The 21645-nt window shown below is 51.3% G+C and overlaps 1 protein-coding gene and 1 long non-coding RNA gene across 6 annotated transcripts; one reads left to right on the forward strand and one right to left on the reverse strand.

Moving 5' to 3' along the window:
* The first annotated feature begins 667 nt into the window (after positions 1 to 667).
* On the forward strand, positions 668 to 10003 carry LOC111153696 (matrix metallopeptidase 7). The gene is made up of 6 exons (XM_022512848.1): positions 668 to 888; positions 3591 to 3817; positions 3898 to 4046; positions 5281 to 5406; positions 7093 to 7254; positions 8771 to 10003. The coding sequence occupies exons 1-6, from the start codon at positions 781 to 783 to the stop codon at positions 8797 to 8799; spliced, it is 801 nt and encodes a 266-aa protein (XP_022368556.1). The 5' UTR covers positions 668 to 780; the 3' UTR covers positions 8800 to 10003.
* LOC111153697 lies at positions 5458 to 21422 on the reverse strand. 5 transcript variants are annotated; one of them, XR_002641033.1, is made up of 4 exons: positions 20852 to 21422; positions 18731 to 20591; positions 7354 to 7681; positions 5458 to 7183 (listed from the first exon to the last, which is right to left on the reverse strand). It is a non-coding gene; the product is annotated as an uncharacterized LOC111153697 (long non-coding RNA). The 5 variants fall into 5 exon arrangements; XR_002641035.1 differs by lacking the exon at positions 7354 to 7681; XR_002641032.1 differs by lacking the exons at positions 5458 to 7183; positions 7354 to 7681 and having other exon boundaries at positions 17152 to 20591; positions 20852 to 20973; positions 21113 to 21422.
* Positions 21423 to 21645: the final 223 nt, after the last annotated feature.

The raw sequence follows: 21645 nt of genomic DNA on the forward strand, positions 1-21645 counted from the left end.
ATTTCCTGATCTAGAAGATTGGCTTTTGCTAAGTCACGACACCCAACCTCCAGATGATTTAGGATATATTTAAATAAGTAAATTTTTCAGCTGCAGCGTATCTGGCGTGTTTCCCATGATGTAATACAGTTCGAAGCCGTGGGACTCTCCCGGGAAATGCATTACATGAAGGCACACTGGACAGGTGGCTCTGGGTGGGGAGTCAGGCCACTGTCACCAAGCTGGGACGTCTGGGAAAGAAGTGGATCTGTCGTCTCAGCTTCAGCTTCACCTTTGATAACAATAAAGGATTTGGACTCAAATCCTGACTTTGGAGACTATTACAGAGTGCTTTGTAATTATTTGATTATTTGTGTGTCTTAGGCGCTTTTTCATGCATTTCAAATTTTTAAAAAAATTCCTTTAAGACACATGGTACAAGAAGTCCCAAATGATGCTTTCCCCAAATTTTAAATTGCAAAGGCTTGTCTGAGTAGCAGTTTGATTCTGGCAAATAAAATGAGTTAAATTTATACAGCAAACAGGGTGGGAAAAAAAAATACCTTGAGAGGCAAATACCTTGTGTGCTTCCTGCCAGTAAGGGCATAAAACTTCCTTGTTGCTGTTAATGAAAAATAACACTCACTTCCAAGGTTCTGTAGACATTAAAAAGAAAGAAAACAGTTCAGTGAGTCACCTGTTTCCACACGCAGGGCTGAGAAGCTATATAAATGTCCCCAGCGTCCGGCGGGACTCAGCCGATCTGCCGTCCGTCCAGAGGAGACATTGGGGACAGCAGCCATGCGGCTGACCGTGCTATGTGCCCTGTGTCTGCTGCACAGCGGGCTGGCCTTGCCGCTCCCCCGGGAGGCAGGGGGCATGAGTGAGCCACAGTGGAGACAGGCTCAGGTACGTCCCTGGCCCGGTCCCCTGGGGTGGGGGCTCCCTGTCTCACCGTCAGCATGAGGAAGTGTGATTTTCAATGTGGGTAGTTTTTCTGACCATATGCATGTTTAATCGAGCAGGCTGATGGGGGGCTCCGTCAGTTAAGCGACTGACTCTTGGTTTTAGCTCCGGTCATGATCTCAGGGTCATGAGATCCAGCCCGGCGTCGGGCTCCATGCTCCATGGGAAGTCTGCTTGATATTCTCTCTCTCCTTCTGTGCACAACTGCACACATTCTCTCTCTCTCTCTCTTAAAAAAAAGGGGGGGTCGCCTTGGTGGCTCCGTTGTTAAGTGTCTGCCCTCAGGGCATGATCCTGGGGTCCTGGGATTGAGTCTGGCATCAGGCTCCTCACTAGCTAGCGGTGAGTCCGCTTCTCCCTCTCCCCCTGCCATTTCCCCCGGACTGCACTCTCTCTCGCTCGCTCACGCTCTGACAAATAAACAAATAAAATCTCTAAAAAATCAACAACAACAACAAAAAAAAACAGAGCAACTTCAGAGCCTGCCCAGACTGGGTTTGCGTCGCAGCTCCTCCTGCCTTCGCTATATAGACAAATGTGGGGGTGATCTCACCCCCTCTGAGCGTCCATGTTCCGACTGGAAGTTGGAGATGACATGGGATGCTGTGGGGACTTACTCGGAAGCCAAAGCAGGGTTCCTGCTCAACAAATTGAGGTTGTTAATGTTGTTATTTATCATGACTCGAGATTCTTTCCACAGAGAGCTGCGTGTTGCCATTGAGGTGGGGACTCCTGGTAATGGAGAGGCTTGAAATCAGAAAACACGGTAGAGATTCCTGGGGGCCCATGCCCAGCCGGTGGGGACCATGGGCAGGTATGAAGTTCTGATTTTGCCCAATGGGGACAGTGATACTGTGCGATTCACAGCTCACAGGATTCTTCTCCTGAATAAGGAGGTGACAGTGCCAACTTCTATGTATGTGAAAATCATAGACTTAAAGTGCTTTAACATATCTTATGTCATGGAAACTTCAGCCCTATCCCGGGAGAAAGATGCCAAAGTTATGTTGAGTCACATACTTGATGATGATAGTGATAGGAGCCAAGGACAAGTTTTTCTGGTTCAAAAGCCATGGTCTTTCCAATAGACTTCTTATTAAGCAACCTAATAAGTATAAGTAATGAATATTTGGTAAAATAATGGGCTGTTGACTCCTAACTGTTGTTCAAAAACTTAAGCTTTAAGCATAAGAAAAGTCTGCTTTTATTTCAATTAACTCAGACTTTGAAAAAGTCCCAGTAATCTGTTAGATTGAACCATATGGGATTACTGATATTTGATTTTTTTTAACCTACAAAACAGCAATTTCATAAAGTCCAATCTAATGGGTTCTCCAAAAGGGGCACATTTGCAAGCGCGCTGAGTCCCGTTACTTCCTGCACATGTTGCCAATAAACCAGGGAGACGTTAGCTGGGTTTAACAGAGGCAGGAGAATTTACATCAAGAATATAAAAAGATTTCTTCCAAAAGAGCATCTTTGTAAAGCCTGGAGCTCAGGAAGAGATAAAATGACTTGTTTTCAAATAACAGATTGATCCTTAATTGTATGGATGAACAGTGTTGTGTTGAAGAAAACACAATCCCTGGGACCCTGAAGAGAGAGACCAATAGGGCAAAGGTCACATTTCCGAGCATTTCAGGGACAAGTAACCTTACGGCCTAGCGCACGGCACGCGTGCTCAACAGCACCATCATGCATTCTACGGCCCTCTCCAGCGTTCCCATGAAACGGGCTTTGGAAAGAGAACGAGTTCAAATACAGTTCCTCTCAGGGTGACCTTGCAACTTTCTCCTTTGAGAAAGTGCCAAGGATCCAGGGGCACGTGGGGGTGCCCCAGGGAGACCTGTTGTGTCCTGCAGCCCGGGGGACCGGCAGTGAGGGGACTCGGGCCAGCTCTGCGGCTAAGCTCATATGTGGCCCTGGGCACATCATTCAGCCCCGTGAGCTCTGCTGTCTTCGCCTGGAGAATATGCACAGTAAACGAAATAATTTCATAGTATCCTTTTCTGAGACTAGAATCCTCAGACCTGTTCACCTCAGCGAGGCGAGACCTCTGGCGGATCTTGGAGGTGGCTGGGTGCCGGGGGCCTCCGGGCAGGCTGCGTTCTTGGGGTTCGCCCGGTGCCCTTCCCACTTGGCTGTTACAAGCAAGTCTGTGCTTTATGAAGTGTACCGTGCGTTTCTCTGCGAAACATTTACTGGGAGATGGGCCTCTGGGGGGCTCAGTGGGTTAAGCGTCGACCTGTCGCTCAGGTCATGATATCTCGGTTCTGGGATCGAGTCCTGCTTGGGCTCTCTGATCAGCGGGGAGTCTGCTTGTCCCTCTCCCTCTGCCTCTCCTCCTGCTTGTGTGCTCTCACTCTCTCAAATAAACTCTTTAAAATAAGAAAAATCTTATTAAAAAAAACACTGAATGGGATAAAAGGGAAATGGAGGGACCGTTTGGCTCATGAGATGGAATGCTGATGCGTCCTTATCCATACTGAATTTTCTCCCACTGATGCACACTGTTTCCCTCGTGGCTACGCAACCACCTTCACACCCTGGCTCGAGTCCGCAGGGATCTGAGGAAAGACGCACAGGCTTCTGTGATCTAAAAGGAAGACAATAAAGGTGACAGACCATCCCCCTCTCCCCAACAGGACTATCTCAGGAGGTTTTATCCGTCCAACTCAGAAACGAGGGAGGCCGACAGCGTCGGAGCCATGCTCAAGCGGATGCAGACGTTTTTCCGCCTGCCCGTGACGGGGGTCCTGACCCCCCGCCTGGTGGAAATAATGCAGAAGCCCAGGTGTGGGGTCCCCGACGTCGCCGACTACTCCCTCTTCCCAACCCAGCCGAAGTGGAATTCCCAAGTCGTCACCTACAGGTGCGCACCCCGGGGCTCACCGCGGCAGACAGCCTGGCCCTCCTCCTGAGGCCAAACGCTGTCCTCTCGTTCCCTGTCAGGGTCATATCGTACACGCGAGACCTGCCGCGGGTCACCGTCAATCAGCTCGTGGCAAAGGCTTTGGCCTTGTGGAGCAGGGAGATCCCGCTGGCCTTCCGGAGAGTGTTAGCGGGGACGGCAGACATCATGATTGGCTTTGCAAGAGGAGGTAAGGAAGGTCGAAGGAAGGTCGCTGCGGGCGGCCCTGCGTGTTCCTGGGAGCACATTCCTCTGCTCAGGACCTTCCTCTGTGCTCCACACAGGATGTAGGGGATGTATAGTGTATTGTGGTTTATTAACGTGGAGCCACTGTTGGTAGCAGAGATGCCAAATGATGGCCCGTGAGCCAAACCTGGCCCGTGAGCTAAACCTGGCCCGTGAGCCAAACCTGGCCCGTGAGCCAAACCTGGCCTGCCATCTATTTCTGTGCATGAATTTCTATCCTTTTTTTTTTTTTTTTTTTTTTTTTTTTGGTGGGCAGGTTCGCATTCTGTGGATAAATATTTACCAGAGTACAGGGATGGTCCTTCACCGACCCGTTATCAACGACTGCTTTGGGGCTACCATGGGAGAGTTGAGGGATCGTGGCAGATACTGCTGAGCTGCTAAATCCTAAATTATTATCTGGTCCTTTACAGAGAAGCTTTGCTGACCCTGTGTGTAGCGTGAATCCTGGTAGACATATACATATGTACACACGTGCATTTACAGAACAGTCAAAATATGACTAACACCCTCATTAAACCAAGACACGGGTTACAACTTCCGAAAGCCCTCAGGGTTCTCCCCGATGGCCCGTTGCCAACACCCTCAAGGGGGTAAGAGGGGAGAAACTGAGAGCCTTCGGATCACGGGATTTAAGGAGCTAAAACCCACACACGCCGCTGCTGACTGCTAGCTTTTCAGGTGCACGTTTAAAGACACGTGTTCTTTGGGGGTCTGTTCTGTTGGACCGCCCAGGGGCTGCGGACTCAGCCGACCTGTGAACTTCGCCCACAATACTGACAGCGCCCCCGGACGTATCCAGAAAGCCCTGATCCCGGCAGCCCGTGTCCGTCCGGAAATGGGTGGAATCCGTTGGATTCAGACGGATCCCGCCGGGTCCGACTCAGACAAGCGTCTGCATCACGACGAAAGCTCTAACGGGACTCGCCGGGGCCGCCTGCGCCCGGTCCTCCCAGACACCGTCCGCGTTTGCGCTCCCGCAGGCAGGAAGCCCTGGGTCTGTGCGGGGCGCAGGGCTGAGCCGCGGTTTTGTGAACGAAAACCTGCCTGTGGCCGGCACCGCGCACGGACCCCGCGCCGCGCCGGGCGGAGCGTCGCAGCCGCTGTAGTTCCCAAAGCGCAAGGTAAACGGCCAGAGGCGGGCTGGCTCACGAGGGGCGACCCCCGTTCTCTTTCAGCTCACGGGGACTACTACCCGTTTGACGGACCGGGAAACACCCTGGCCCACGCCTTCGCGCCCGGGCCGGGGCTGGGAGGGGACGCGCACTTCGACGAGGACGAGCGCTGGACGGCCGGCAGGATAGGTACAGTGCCCGCCCTCTCCCGCCACACCGTGGTCGTTTCTTTTTTGTTTTAACATTTTATTTTATTTCTTTTTATTATGTTCAGTTAGGCACTGTGTAGTACAGAATTCGTTTCTGACACAGTGTTCAAGGATGCGCTAGTTGCGTGTAACACCCAGTGCTCAGCACATGTGCCCTCCCCAGCACCCATCACCACCCTGCACGGTGTTGTCAGAGATCCAAACCCCTAGACCAGTGTGAATTCGCTAATTGCTTTCATTAACGGTAATTACTGACCCATAGTTAACTGCCAACGACAGTGTGCGTCTAATCGCGTTATTTCATTCCACGAGCTCACTGTGCTGTGTAGACAGAGGATGGAAGGCAGTTGTGGGCTCAAACCACACTGGGGTCAACCAGCTGTGGCAACGCCAGCCACTCGCCCTGTGTCTTTGGTCAAGTGATGACTTCTCTGAGCCGGTTTCCGTCTATGAAGTGGGACCGTCGTTCCCTCCTCCTGGGATTGTGGTGGGAAGTGAATGACATAATGTGCGCACAGTGCTTTACAGTGTTGGGATCGCATGGTCATGCGATCAATCAGAGGTCTTTCCAGTTCCCAAAAGTAAGATTTTTTACTGGAGGAGGAGGAGGAGGAGCAGAGACTATGATATTTAAGAATTGTGCACAAGTCTCAGGCCATTCTCTGTTGTTCAAAAGGAAGCCAGGCACCATCTTTGTCACCCTGCAAAGTGGGAGATTACAGAATCCCCCGAAAACTAACAGAAGAAAGCTCTGGTCTAAATACCGCTAAGTGGAGGAGGTTCTAACAGTCAGTTAATTAGATAAGATAACGTGGCTGCTCCCTGCCCCTGAGCCGGAGATCCGTAGGAGTGTCTGGTCGTGGGAAGTCACCACCACCGCATTGTCTGCTGTCAGCTCGGAGCCTTGTGAGGTGGTGACCAGGGCTGGCTCCCACATCCTGCGTGTCCTGCTGGTTCCGCTTTCTTCCCTCTCCGGGTGGGCTCACAGAGGGTCTCTGGTGTCTGCCCACTGTCAGAGCTCTGGCCACCCTGCTAACTCCCAGGCTCTTGCCTTCTGCCTTCCTAGCACAGCCCATCTGTGAATCCGAGGGAAGACGATTCAGTCAATCAGAAACCAAACCTGGCGTTGCCAGGAGACCCTGCCTTGCTGTCCTGGTTTCCTCAAGACCGATTGTCTCTCTCCTCATGCTCAAAGTCACTGTCTGTGAATAGCCATTATTTTCCAGATACTGGGAAGCTCTCGGGAATATGACAGACCTACACAGTGGGAGCGATTTTCTCTGATTAACACGAGGAACCAAGACTCGGGAGGTCAGGTCGTGTGTCCCAAGTATCCAGCTAGTAAGCAGAGAGCTGGGCCTTGAGCCTGGGTCCCTAATGCCTCTGAAGCCTCTGCTTTCCACTCCAGAAGACGGCTGTCTGGGGGAATGACCTTGGAAAAACAGCACGTTTTTGTAAAAGCAGACGGGGTGATGAGATCAAAGCACTACGCTTTGAGGCTCCTTCTCAGCCCTCCACTCGTGGGGCCTAGACTCAAGGAGGTGAACGGCAAAGGCTCTGAAGAGGTGTGCGTTCCTGCGGTTGTCTCGTTTTCCCTCGCATGTCACGTGTGATGTTGTTCACGGGGCTGCTTTAACGGTTCCTGCGTGTCACTCTTGGGTTGCAGGAGTTAACTTCCTGGTCACCGCGACCCACGAACTTGGCCATTCTTTGGGCCTCGGTCACTCGTCTGATCCCAATGCCGTCATGTATCCAACCTACAGAGTGGGAGAGTCCAAGAATTTCAGACTTTCACCAGATGACATCGAAGGAATCCAGAAGTTATACGGTAATATTTACGATTTCACATCCCTCCTCCGGGCGGGCGTGCCTCAACAGGAAGGGCTGGGAAATGGGTACCCGCTTGGAAAAGCCTGTCCGAACTTACGTCTAAAAGCCCACTGAGGGGAGAAACTCGAGACCTTAGCTCCTGAAAACAGCCCCAGGCTGTTTTATACGTTGTTGGTTTACATATTCAGTAATACAGTATCATTGGGTGAAATCAGGTAAAGGATGCAACGGAGGTATTTTTTGTCCCCGATCTGTCACTCGCTGTTCTTTCTGGCTCAGTACAGATGCCTTCGGGAGTGTCCCCCTGGGGCGATGGGCTGAGGGACAGAGCGCCTTCCTCCCAGCTGCCCCAGAGTCTGAATGATAACGAGAGCCATGAAGGTGCTTCCGAACGGCAGGACCGTGCCCTCAGGAGACGATCATTCCTAGAATAAATGGATTTAGGAGATCAGTCCAACCTAGAACTTACCATCAACGGTATTTCCTAAACCGTGTTCCTAGAACATTAAATAGTCCCCCAAGACAATTCCCAGAAAAGGAAGCGATGGGAAAACAAGATCAAGAAACAGCATCTGCTGTATTTCGGGCGCAGGGGGTGGTAATCATACCCGCCAGTCCAGTTAACTGCGAGCTCCCTAGATTGTATCCTCTTTCCGGACCGCAGACTGAGCCCTCGCAGAATAGTGAACCCTTCCTGGAGAATACCACGTACCCGTGCCTTCAGGTTGTGACTCAAACTGCCTCTGTTGCCCAGAAGTTGATGAAACACTGACAATTGTCGACAAAGTTATCACCAACAGAACAGAAAACAGTGCCACCCCTCCCATAAATCCGCAACCCTTGTGGGATCCCCTGTGGCCTGTGTCACTGTCCCAGAACCCTAAGAAAGTGAGAAAGGGATCCCAAAAGGGACTGACTAGATTTCACAGGAAGCAGATAGACCAAGGCATCAAATTCTTAGGCATCAGCCCAGAGGGCGCCCCAGTCAAACTGGGAAAGGGGTAAGTTCTGGACAAAGGGAAGCAAGAGGTAATTAAAAGCTTTTAAATCTAGTGAGGACATGCACCCCAGGAGTGGTATGAGCGGAAAATACACATTCCAAAGAGTATGATTCACCTCACGGGTGTTCTTTCCAGAATCATACAAATAATAGCTACAGTGCGTCTCGCATGGCGTGCGCCCGGCCTTTCACAAGTCCTGCTCACGTACGGGACAGCCCAGGGAGCCACTGGTCCCCTTGTCGTGCTGGTGGGTGAGCTCCAGTCGCGAGAGCCGGAGGCCCACCTTACCCAGGGAGGCGCGGCTGCTATTCAAGACGCCCGGCCCGGCCGCGCTCCGCCCAGCGCCGCCCTCCCCGCCACAGTGGGCTTCAGAGCCGCTGGTCCAGCGCAGGAAAGCGGGCTCCGGGGACGACAGACCGTACCGCCTGCAACACATCCTCTGCTTTCAGCGTCTCGGGATGGTTTTTGTGTGTTGTCGCCCATGTCGGGCGTTCGTGTTTTCTCTCTCAACAGGAGAGAATAGCAATTCAAGGAAGAATTAGGAACGTGGGGAAGAGTGGACGTTCATTCCGTGGTTCCGTGGCTGCTCCCCAGCCGGAGCGAACACACACGGTCCCCGAGCTCCGTTCGGCCCCTCGTTCGTCCCTCCCCGCGTCCTGGCTACTTTCCAACCGCCTCGCTCTCCTGGGGAAAAGCACGAGAGCCTCCTTCCTCCATGACTTTCCTCAAGAGCTTGCACTTGGTCAGTGGTAATAAATGTTAAATACACAGATAAATAAAGTTTTTACTCTACGCAGAAGGATTTCTATCGGGAAGGACTGGGTCTGTGTCAGAGAGGACACGCTGTGCCGTGAAGTCCGAGTCCAGACAAACGAACGAAGACCTCCACGTCGTTTCGGGTCTTCAGCTGCACCCGTCCTGTCCCCGGGCGGGCAAGGAGCGAGCTCTCTCCATCGGCACAGCCCGAAGGTGCCCAAGTTCCCCTTTTCCTCCTGGCCCAGGCTTTCCTCCGAGTCTTCTGGGAAGCCCGGTTCTTCCCACAACAGGCATGTGAATTCCCAAGATTTTACATTCCCACACTTGTGGCTGAGTCCGGGCCTGATGTCACTGCATCTCCCTGACCCGGCCACACTGGGTTCCCTGTCCTTGGCCCAGGGCCAGCCCAGATGTCAGTCCCACCCTTCTGTCTTTCACTGTCTCCCAGCTCGTCCCACAAGGCCCTACTGAAGACCTGCTCAGCAGTGGCATTGCACGTTGCTCCAAGGAAACGGCATTACCCGCCTCCCTCCACTCCTCCCCCTGCCCCAGCATCACGGATTTGTCACTGGCTGCCCGCCTGCCCCGGCCCCACACTCCTATCCCCACGTCTACACCCCATTCCTTCTCACTTCTCCCAGAGACCCATTTTCCTGACGTCCACACAGCTCTTTCTGCCCCCAGAGACTCGCTAATGCGTTTCTGTGGAGAAGCACGTTGGGTAGAGGGAATCAGCGAGCTTGAACATGAGGCAGTGGAAATTATCAAAGCTCAGGGAGAAAGGAAAAAGGGTTAAAAAAAAAAAAGTGAAAGGAACCTAACGTGCTGTGGGACGGCATCAGGCACGCTGCGGTGGGAATGCTGATAAGAAGGGAGGAGGTTCTTCGCATGAAGGATTGGGGTGGGGGGTGTCTGTGGAAAACGTCTGTACCTTCCCCTTTCGGTTTCACTGTTTCAGTTTCACTGTGAACTTAAAACTTCCCTAAAAAATAAAGTCTTAATTTTAGAAAAATAACCTTATAGATTAAACATTAAATTACAATCTGGAATTTTTTTAAAGTCCGTGAAATTGACAAACATTTAGCTAGACGGACTAAGGAAAAAAGAGGCAAGGCTCAAATCACTAAAATCGGATCTGAAAGTGGGGACGTTACTACTGATTCTACAGGGAAAAAAATTACAAATAAGAGAGCTCTGTGGTCAAGTAAATGTCAACAGATTGAATAACAGAGACTCAGTGGACAAATTCCTAGAAACAGCAAGCCCACCAAGATTAAATCCTAAGAAACAGAAAATCTAAACAGACCCATAATGAGGAAGGTGATTAAATCAGTAACTGAGACTCTCCTGAAAAAGGAAAGCCAGGGCTGAAGCCTTCACCAGTGAATTCCACCAAACGTTTAAAGGAGGACTGACACCGATTCTTCTCAGTGTTTTCCCAAAACACTGACCAGGAAAGAACACTCCCTTATTTTACAAAACTAGCATTACCCTTATATCAAAGCTAGACGAAGACACGACAAGAAAAGAAAAGTAGACCCATATTCCTTATGAAATTCATGCAGAAATTCTCAACAAAGTACTAGCAAACCAAATTCAGCAACATAGTGAAAGGGTTATGCACAATACAAGGAGGATTTATTCCCGGGACACAAGGATGTTGCAGCACGATGAAAATCGATCAGTGCGATATACCACATTAGGAAAAAAAAGGGGGAAATCTCATCATCATCTCAACTCATGCAGGAAAGCGTTGCACATTTTCCAAACCCTTGTATGATAAAAACACTCAGCACACTAGGAATTGAAGGAAAGTCTCACAACATAAAAAAAATTATGAAAAATTCACAATCAACATCATAGTCAGTGGCAAAAGACTTAAATCTTTTCCCCTGGGATCAGGAACAAGATAAGGATGCCTGTTTTTGCCACTTCTACCCAACATCCTACCGGAAGTCCCAAGCAAAGCAATTAGATAAGAAAAATAAAAGACGTCCAAAATGAAAAGGAAGGGGCGCCTGGGTGGTTCAGTGGGTTAAAACCTCTGCCTTCGGCTCAGGTCGTGATCTCAGGGCCCTGGGATTGAGCCCTGCATCGGGCTCTTTGCTCAGAGGGAACCTGTTTCTCCCTCTCTGCCTGCCTCTCTGCCTACTTGTGATCTCTGCCTGTGAAATAAAGGAATAAAATCTTCAAAATGAAAAAGAAGTAAAATTATCTCTGTTCACAAGGATAAGATCTTATATACAGAAAACCCTAATGATTACACCACACACACACACACACACACACACACACACACACACCTGTTAGAACTAATAAATTTGGCAAAGTAGCAGGATACAGAGTCTACAACCAAAACTTGGTTGCTTTTCTGTGCACGAACAATGAACAATCTACAAAGGAAATCGAGACAACAGCGCCATGAACAATTATATCAAAAAGGATAAAATACACGGGAATGAAAGACGGAGGTGCAAGAAATCAAAGATAAATTAGAGGGGAAATCCCGTGTTTGTGGACTGGAGGACTTAATGTTGTTAAACTGTCGAGACTACCCAAAGTGATCTACCGATTTAATGCAAAAGACAAAAACTTGAACTAAAATTCATAGGGAATCTGAAAGGACCCTGAAGAGCAAAAACAATCCCGAGAAAGAACAAAGCTGGAAAAGTCACACTTCCTGATTTCAAAACGTACTTAAAAAGCCAGAGTAATCCCGCTGGATGGGGCCGGGCAGGTTAAGTGTCTGCCTTTGGCTGGGGTCCGGATCCCAGGGTCCCGGGCCCCCTGCTCAGTGGGCAGCCTGCTTTCCCCCTCCCTCTGCGGCTCCCCCTGCTTGTGCTCTCTTGCTATCTCTGTCGCTGTTTCTATTTCTCTCAAATAAATAAATGAAATCCTTAAAAATAGATAAAACTGCAGCATCAGTTAAAAAAAAAAAAAGAAATGCCGCAAAGTTCACGGTCATATTTTAAAACTGCCGCACGGGGTCGCCCTTTCTCCTAGGAAACCGTCTGCCTTGACCTGCGGTTGGATTCGCTCGGACAGAAGGAAGGAGCGGGTACAGAAGTTGTCCCTCCGTACAAGCGGCTATTCCTCGGCCATCAGAAAGGACGAACACCCAGCTTTTGCACCACCGTGGACGGGACTGGACGGGGCTGTGCGGAGTGAAGCCAGCCGGGCCGAGAGCAAGTCCGCTCCGGTGTCACTCACAGATGGAACATAAGGAACAGAGCAGAGGACCGCAGGGAAGGAGGGAAGGCTGAAGGGGGAGAAATCAGGGAGGGAGACAAGCCGTGAGAGGCTCTGGACTCCGGGAACCAAGCTGAGGGTCACAGAAGGGAGGGGCGAGGGCTGGGGTGACGGCGACGGGCGGAAGGAGGGCGCGTGATGCGACGAGCTCCGGGCGTCAGGCGCAGCGGCCGGACCGCCGCGCGCTCCGTCTGAAAGCGGTGACGCACCGCAGGTCGCCTCGCGGAGCTTACATCAAAAACATAAAAATAAAACGCCGGGGGCACCAGGGTGGCTCAGTGGGTTAAAGCCTCTGCCTTTGGCTCGGGTCATGATCCCACGGTCCTGAGATCCAGCCTCGCATCGGGCTCTCTGCTCAGCGGGGATTCTGCCCCCTCCACCCCCGCCTGCCTCTCTGCCTGCTTGTGATCTCTGCCTGTCAAATAAATAAATAAAATATTTAAAAATAAATTAAATAAAATGCCGTAGGGACCAGCAAAAATAAGTCCCAGTTGGTCCCCTCTTTGCCACCATAGCCCGGACGCCAATGCCCCGGCCAGCAAAGAGAGAATCACGGTCACTGCTTCAGTGCCGGAGAGACAGAGGACGCTCCGGAGCACTCCCCTGGTGACCACTGTTTCTCTGGGGACGGAGTTTATGCTTTCTGCAAGTATGGAAGCGGTCAGGCAGCACCAGCCCTGCCCGCGTCGTCACTGATCTTTCTGCGTGTGAGAGAGAGAAACTCCGGCTTGGAGGCGTGGAGACGACAGTGACTTGCCCTTCGGCCTGACCTCCAGCTAAGGGACAGCCGTGACCTACTGGGCAACTTCACCTGGTGAGGAGAAACACGGTGTCACCACTACCCACAGATGATGGGTCGAAGTTCAGGAAACAGCACAGGCTTTTATCCCTGACACACTTTCCTAGGAATTAGAGACTAGAGAACCAAGACCGGGACCGTTGTCAGTTACGAAGCAGTCGTGGACTTGCCCTCACGGACTTTGATGACGGTGATCGTCGAGCTTGTAGTATGGGCTACGCCTGCACTTGGAGACGCTTGGACAACTCCCTCAGCATCATTCAAACACCTTAGATAGGTTTCCTCTTCCTCCCGCCCAAGCGAGCAAATCACCGAGCCCCGAGAAAAGCAAGCAACTCCATTGAAAAGTTGGGGACACACATGATGGGCTGGAGTTCTGTCGGAACTTAACCCCTACTCCACTTCCTCAGTTTCCGTGTAACTAGATCTCACACCGGGAAGAATGCACCTCCGACTGCGTAGACAGCTCTCAACCTACGGAATCATTCTGGTACAGAAACCGTGCTGGGTCGAATACTGCTATAAGCGTCTCCTCCTCCCTGTCCCCCAACCCCAGTGATACTGGTGGGAACGGTGGAGTTCCGGGCAAAAAAGGCAGAGTCCCTGTCTGCACCGTTGGGAGCTAGAAGCACAGTGATGAGCGTGATCGGCGGCCCTGAGAAGGTCTCTCACACCCACCGTCAAATGGGTGAATGGATGAATGGACGAATATTAATTCAAGTTAACTTGTTCAATTAAAATTTCATTTTAGACATCTTACAGAAGATGATGCTACAAACAGAGAATGAGAGGCAGAACACGGGCTACTTTAAATTCAAATAGCTAAATGGCTTCTATTCAGCTTCCTAGGTATTAACGCCTAGGAAGATATTCACTATAAAAGTGGGCTTTTTCCTGAACGGTGGCCCCTTGTGCTGGGTTCGCTGGGCTGCTCCACATTCCAAGCACTCTGCTTATCTCCAGCTACACAGAAAACAAACCCAGACTCTAATGTCCTGAAAAGACGGCCGTGATTTACCACCACTCATAATTCTGTGGGTTGACCAGACGGTTCTTCTCCTGGCCTTGTTCAGGATCTCAGCCCTCTTGGGTCAGGCCATGGCTGGGCTGGATTGCCCCCCACTTGCTCATTCCCAAGTCTGCTCCTTGGCACAGACGTCTAGAGACTGGTACCTCTTTCTCCGTCCAGACGGTCTCCTTATGGAGTGGCTGAAGGCCTAGACGTACAGTTTCCAAGAAGCAAGAAGCAGAAGCAGCACTGTGGCCAACTTCCCTCTGTCAAAGCCGGGATTCAACGTGGGGGGAGACCAGCTCCGTTTCTCCGTGGGAGAGCAGGACGGAGAACAGGAAGCCATCTTCAGTCCGTACCCCAGCTGACCTTGTAGGACTTCCAGCCACCCTGGGAGGTGGGAAGGAGCCCCTCCACTGCGTCAGAGAGGGAATTCTCACGGCTGCGCGTGACGACACTGGGGGCTGAAGACGTGGTTGCGCCTCTGGTCTTCGTTACTGCTTCTCCAGTAAGACACAATTACGGGTATGTACAGAATAAGACCAAACAAGATGACTTGACGGCGACTTTGGGTCTCGCTCGCTTGTCTCTTTCCTGTGCCTGAGCGCCATGCTCTTTGTAGAACTATCAAGCAAGGCCTTGGATTGCTTTTCGGCTCCAAATACTGTCCCTTTAGGGTTTCCCATCTTTACTGCCCACACAAAATACACTCATTCCCTGTACAGTCTCGCCTACCTTTCTGTTCACGACCCAGATGATGATTCGGCCACGAGCGTGTGGCCCGGGCTCTGTCCTTCGAAGCAGACCCTACTCACCTGAGTGGACCACGTGGCGTCAGCTCCAGGCTAACTTGCTCTAACGACCCAACCACTTTCTCTGCGGTGTGTCCTCCCGAGAAGGCAGATCGGTCCAGTAACGGCCTAGCCGCCGTAGTTCTCCCCGCCGCCGAGTCCGAAGACATTCCACATTTCCTTCTCACAACATTACCGTTCCATGTTGAGGTTCTTGCTTATTTTTATATTTTGCCTGAGGTATGGATCCAATTTATTTTTTTCCACATAACGAACCAATTTTCCCTACAAAATGTTGGATAACCCAAACCCTCACGGGCCTCTTTCTGGGTTCTGTTCTGTTCCTTGGGCCCCTTGCGCATTCCTAGACCCGTCCACGTCGTTCTTCCTGCTGTGGTGGCTGGTAAGTCTCACTAGGTCATAGAGTGAGTCTGTCTTTTCTTCAATTTTCCTTTTCATGATTGTCTTCATCAGGAACAGGGAACTACGGCCCAGGAGCCAAACTCTCCGCACGGACTATTTCTGTGAAACAAGCTTTATTGGGGCCCAACCGCACCCACGTGCTCACACACAGCCACTGGCTGCTTTGACCACAACCGTGGAGCTGAATAGTGGCCTCCAGCCACAAAGCTTAGAATATTTAGTGTTTTTACAGGAAAAGTTTGCTGACTCCTGGTCTTAGTTACTCAGGGGCTTGAATTCTTCCACGTCAAGTTTTGGCAAGGTTCCCAGTTCCGAGTTCTTGATTACAAGCAACAGAAACTGGTTCTACCTAACTTAACGTGGAGCGAGATTTACCGCAGGAGGCGTCAGAGTGCACCGGCGCTCCCAGGGAAAAGCCTAGAGCAGGGATGCTGCTAAGTGAAACGCCGTCCAAACTCTCCTGCCTTCCCGCACCGCTCAAGATTCAGAGCCCCGACAAGCAGAATGCTTGGCCTGAGCTACCGTCCCACACTCGCGCTAGCTTCCAAAGAGCGAGGCGTGTCCGGCCCTTCATCCACGTGCACAGAGAGGGGTAGGGTCCTGCCTTCTGACAAGACTCACTCTGTGGAGGGTTCATTCGAAATACGAGCAGGACAGGATCTCCCCAATGGAGGCTGCGACTTTGCTTGAAATCGCATTAAAGTGGGGCAAAATTGTTATCTTTAAATACTGCACCCTCATTCACAAAGACAATTTATCTCACTTCTAACTCAGTGCTTTCTCTGCATCCTTTGCTGGAGTTTTAAATGTTCTTCTGGAATGGGCTTGTGAATTTTTGTCTCATAAGTCCTTGATATTTTACGGTTTCGTTATTGTTGTGTTGGACACTTTGGTATTTTATTGTCTCTTCTTTGTTTTATTATGGTATTGAGGGATACTGCTGATTTCTGTATATTGATCTTATAGTATTTAAGCTTTTTTATTTCTTCTGAAGGTCTGTTGGTTTTCTTCAGTCTTGCATGTAAATACTTGCAAGAGACAATTTCATCTCTTTCCATCCAATCCGTATATTTCTTAGTATTTTTTCCTGTCTTATTACTTTGACCTGAACCTTCAGTCTCATGCAGAACATTATGTTAGCATGTATTCTTGTACCGCTCCTGATCTTAGAGCAAATGCTTTTCAAGTTTTTCCAGGTAAAAAGATAAATACCTTTTTATCCCGTTAAGGAAGTTTCTTTTTATTTCTAGTTTTCTGCTAACTTAAGTTGTAAATAAGATGCTTTTTTTTTTTTTGCATCTGTTGAAGTGTTCCTAAGTATTTCCTTCCTTAGCTTGTTAATATGTGAAATTACATTAATAGATTTGTTTTCTAATGTAGAATTTTCTCCTTGCATTCCTACAAATTAATCGTAACTTATCACAATGTATTATTTTTTTGATTGTTACTGAATTCAGTTGTCTCATGTACATTAGGGTCCTTGCATCTGTGTTCACAAATGAGACTGGTGATCTCCTTTCACTGCACTGTTCTCATCAGGTTCTCATAGTGGGGTTACGTCGGCTTCATAAAAGGACTTGACACTCGTATCGTTCTTAAAAATAAGGAATGATGGGGGCACCTGGGGGGCTCAGTGGGTTAAGTGTCTGCCTTCGGCTCAGGTCATGATCTCAGAGTTCTGGGATTGAGCCCCAAGTGGGGCTTTCTGCTCTGCGGGGGGCCTGCTTCTCCCCCACCCCTGCCTCTGCCTCTCTGCCTACTTGTGATCTCTGTCAGATGAATAAATAAAATCTTTTTTTAAAAATGATAAAACTAAGTTTCCAAATCAAAAGGAGGGAGAATACTTAAAAACAAAATTCATTTCCAAAATTATGATTTGTTCTTTTAAAAAGTTAATAAAAATAGAAAAAACCAGCTGCGCATACTGCCCAGCCTGCCCCCGGAGGGCTCCGCCTTCTGTCCTCTCTCCTGGCAGTTACCAGCAGCTGCCCCTTCCACCCACAGAACCTCGCTGCTGGGCAGTAAATTACACGCAGTGTGAGCCCGCCATATGGACGTGGGTTTGATGCTGCGTATCCGCTAGATGGTGTGACAGTCACCGGCCGCTCTGGGTTTCAGGTTTCCCATCAGCAGAATGGAAACTGGGGAGTTGGAGGAATGCAAGCTCCCTTATAATAAGCTCCTGACTTCTAAACAGACGTTAGCTGACTGCAGCACCAATGGTCAGCACCCCCAGCAACCCACAAAACGGAGCAAGGATCCCCGCTCCCAGACTCAACACGACAGGCTTCCAGAGCCATCTCGAGGCAGGAAGCACACATGAGGCCGTGTCACTGCAAAATGATGGCTTTCTGCCCCAGTTCCTGGCACGGAAGGCCTGAGACCCTTTAACGTCCTAAGAGGCGAGAGCGTGGGGAGCACCTTTTGTTCTAATAGTGGGTGCTTGACCCCAGTGTCTGACCTGGGGCTCCTAAACTCTTGTACTTTCCTGGGTGATGGGAGCACCTGTTATTTTTATGAGGTGATCCTGGGTGGGCTCCTTTTAAAACAGAGACAGTGATGATTAGAACCTCGAAACTTCAGCTCCCCCACCACTCTCTGGAGAAGGGAGAGTCTGCCAACAGAGTTAATGACCCATCATGCCCACATGATGAAGCTTTCATTTAAAAAAAATAAGTTGGGGGCTCGGAGAGCTTCCACGTCGGGGACCACATCTACATACAGGGAGGGTGACGCATCCCAGCTCCAGAACTCCTGTAGTGTGGGTGTTCACACGGCTTCAGAGCATAATCTCACCCGCGTGTGCTTTTCTTCCTTCTCTTTGATGTATGAGAAAATGAAATGGAAATTCCAGCCCTCAGCTTTGGTAAAGTCAACCCTCCCTTCCCTGGAGCACAGAGAACCTGTTTTTCAAGTTAGGGATTTAAGGAACTTCCAACGTAGGGGAAAGGACAGGGAGAGGACTTTCCCACCAGGCCAGAGCTAAGCCGAAGGTGGTCGGGGCTGCCGGGAGCCCGGCTCCACCAGATTCCTGACCCCAGGAAGCAACCGCACCGCAGACAGGAGATAAACTAGTGCCCTGCCTGTGTCAGGGGAAGTGCCAGAAGCTGCCAGACCCGAGTGGAGTGGGCAGACGCAGGAGCAGGAGCGCCTAGGGACCCCTGTTGCTGAGCAAGGGCGTGGGGATGCCCAGGGTGCGAGGCTATGGGAAGGGCTTAGCCCCATGGACGGCAGCTAGACTCAAAACCAGGCTGATTCGTGGGCCGTGTTTCCTGCTGACCCACGTTCCTGGCCTTAGATCCGACCCGTGACGGTACATCAGCCCCCTGAGCCGGTGTCAACCTTGCACGTGAGAGGCCGGCTCCCAGAACGAGGGTCTCTCTGCTGACTGTCCTCGGTCACCCTCCCAGCCCTCCTTCTTCCCCTCTCGGCATCTTGGCTCCCACCTTGTCCTGATGTGCTTTGTCTTGGGAGAGAGACACGGGCAGGACGCAAGGAGTGTCTCCTCCTCGGCTTTACTTTCCCGATGTCCTGGCAGGTCGCTGAGGAGGGATGGGACAGAACCCGCTGGTGTAGACGGCACTGTCCACACGGCTGTGTGAGGACATCGGGGTTGCAGAGACAGGCAGCAGCCAGGCAGCCGCACCTGTGCCCTTGCCCCGGGCCCCTCGAGTCAGTCCAGGCCTGTGTGGCAGGTCCTGAGAAGTCCCCAGCTCCCGGGAACTCCCTTCCCAGCCCGCGTCCTTGTGGCCTCCTCTCATCCCCAAGGTCAGCTCCTCCATCAATGCTCCCTCCTCTCTCCTTCCTCACCTCCCATCTTCCTGCTCCTTTAGCCTCTGCGGCCGCGATGTCCTGACCCAAGCGTCTGCACGACACCTACGGCACTCTCTCCTTGCTTCATTGCATCCGTGGCCTCCATCGGACTGGACCCTCCCTGAGAACAAGAACACGGCCTCGTTTTCTTCTGGAACGCAGGCAGTGCACTCAAGTGTCCAGCACATGATAAGCTCCATGATTTTTGCGAGGACACACGAAGGAGTAAATATGTAAGGTCGGTCGCCTTCCCACATGCCGGATGTGCCCTCAGACGGTGCACACACCTGCGTGTCCCGGGTGACCGCCTTCGTCCGTTTCCGCCCGCTGGGAATTAGCGTCCAGACTAGGATCATAAACCGTTTTGTTCCTGGCTTCCGTGACCTCGTTCATGAGGTCTGTCCTGCCCGCTGAAGTCCTCCGTATCTCTTAAAACCGTAATGTAACCGTAACGTAAATGTTCGTAAGGAATAGCTGTCCGTTTCTGCGCTTACCTGGGCTGGCCTGGGGATAGACTCTTCGTGGGAGGGCGCTGGTCCCAGGCCGGGTGGGGGCTGCGGGACCGGAACCCCCCGACCGTCAGTACTGTCCAGCCAAAGACGGCCAGGAGTGCACCTGTTCCTGCGCCCATGGGGGCCTCCCTCAGCGCAGCCGGCGACATTCTAGTAAGAACTGATCAGAAGGGACTTTCTGGGGACGGGCCGCGGCTTGCCTTGGGTCCTCCTGAGATGTGGGGTCCTGCCCGGGGCTGGACGCCATCAGCAAGCAGGGTGGCTCCGTGACTAAGCAGCAGATGGACGCACGGGTAAACAGAGTCTGAAGCTTTCAGTGGCCAGGAGTCCGTGGCCACTCGTCTGTAGCTAGGATGGAAGCACATTTTGGTTATTTCTGTGGTTTGGACATGTTCCTGTTTTTGTCTGTGTTCAGACAAGGTCTCGGAGCGGCCCGGTCTGTGATGTTCTATGACATGGTTTCTGTTCCTCAGCAAGGCCTCTGGCGAGCCGGGCCAGCCCCCAGGCCTGCGCTCTCACCGCAGGGACGGCCCACATTGCAGAAGGTTGGCGGCGCCGGCCGAGGACAGACCGGACGTGGGAGCTGCCGTCTCCTTCGTGATCCGGCGGTCCCGTTCCGACACCGCGCCCGCCCTGCACCCGGGTCTGTGCTCTGGACATCTGCGTGGGCCTCGGGAATTTGCATTTCCAACACGGCCCGGTGCTGCGGAGGCTGCCGGACCTCGTGTGGAAACCGCCCAAGTCGGTGGAGCGTGGGGGTGTGTACAGGGAAGGCAAGACCTACCGTACTTAGCGGCATTCCCAGGAAAAAGTCTGCCCCTTCTGGAAACACTGGGTGCCCTTAGGACACTGGGCTATGCTGCACATTTTCCCAGGTCAGGGGCCCACTCTCCCGGGGGAGCTCGCAAATGAAGACTCTCTCCAGCGCACAGTCTGTCCAGGTCGTTGACCAGTAAGCTTGCCATTGACATCACGGTAAAATCTGCTTGAATCATTCTCTTCTTTGTAAGGTTTTATTTATTTATCTGACAGACAGAGATCACAAGCAGGCAGAGAGGCAGGCAGAGAGAGAGAGGGGGAAGCAGGCTCCCCGCCGAGCAGAGAGCCCGATGTGGGGCTCGATCCCAGGACCCCGAGATCATGACCTGAGCCGAAGGCAGAGGCTCAACCCACCGAGCCACCCAGGCGCCCCTCATCAAAGTAAAATTTATGTGTAAATAAATAATGAAACTATTCACTGACCCCAGCCGTGGTGGACTCCAGGTACCACGAGGAAGGGAACCAGACACGCTCTTCTCAGTCTCTCCCGCACGTAGCTTGGCCCTGATGCGTAGGTGCTTCCAAACACCTGTGTCTGGAATGTTCTAGCAGACAAAGGAAGAAATCCGAGAGGTCATGGACGTTGCTGTGACCGAAGGTCAGCGACAGGGGGCCTGGATGTCCAGACAAGGGCCATGTGGAAACCCCAGAAGATTTCCGTTCTCATCCACACCCAATACAAACCAGGAATGAGACACGCTGGCAACAAAAAACGATGCTATAACTTCAGACTGAAGTGACAGGAGTGTGATGCTCGAAAGAAAGGACGCTGACAGGGGAGACAGTTGTGACCTCTGGCCCAATATTCCAGATGCTAAGCTCAATTCGGGGGGAAGTGATCTTCCCAGATAGACCCTTACCCTTTGGTTCTGTTTATACATTTTTCTCCCACCCACAAAAATCCTTCCTACCCTATCCTCCAACTCCCCGTGGTCCTCCTTGGAACTCTCCCCTGTGCCACCATTCCAGTCCCCACACCCCCAGCTGATTTCTATTTCCCCCAAGCCCCTATTATGGTGTTGTGGTACCTACATCTTCTACCGAATGTGTTCACTGTTTATTTGCATGTCTTATTTAGCCAAAGCATGTAAACTGCAAAGCACTGATCCAAGGCAAGTGGTTTTGATTATTTTTGGTTATGATCTTCTAAAGGCCAGTGAGATCTTTGTCATTTCTTTTCTTTTCTTTCCTTGTAAACAACACCCTGCACCGAGCTG

The sequence above is a fragment of the Enhydra lutris genome, unplaced genomic scaffold, assembly GCF_002288905.1.
Source record: "Enhydra lutris kenyoni isolate GAN:26980312 unplaced genomic scaffold, ASM228890v2 scaffoldscaffold34, whole genome shotgun sequence".
Lineage (NCBI taxonomy): Eukaryota > Metazoa > Chordata > Mammalia > Carnivora > Mustelidae > Enhydra > Enhydra lutris.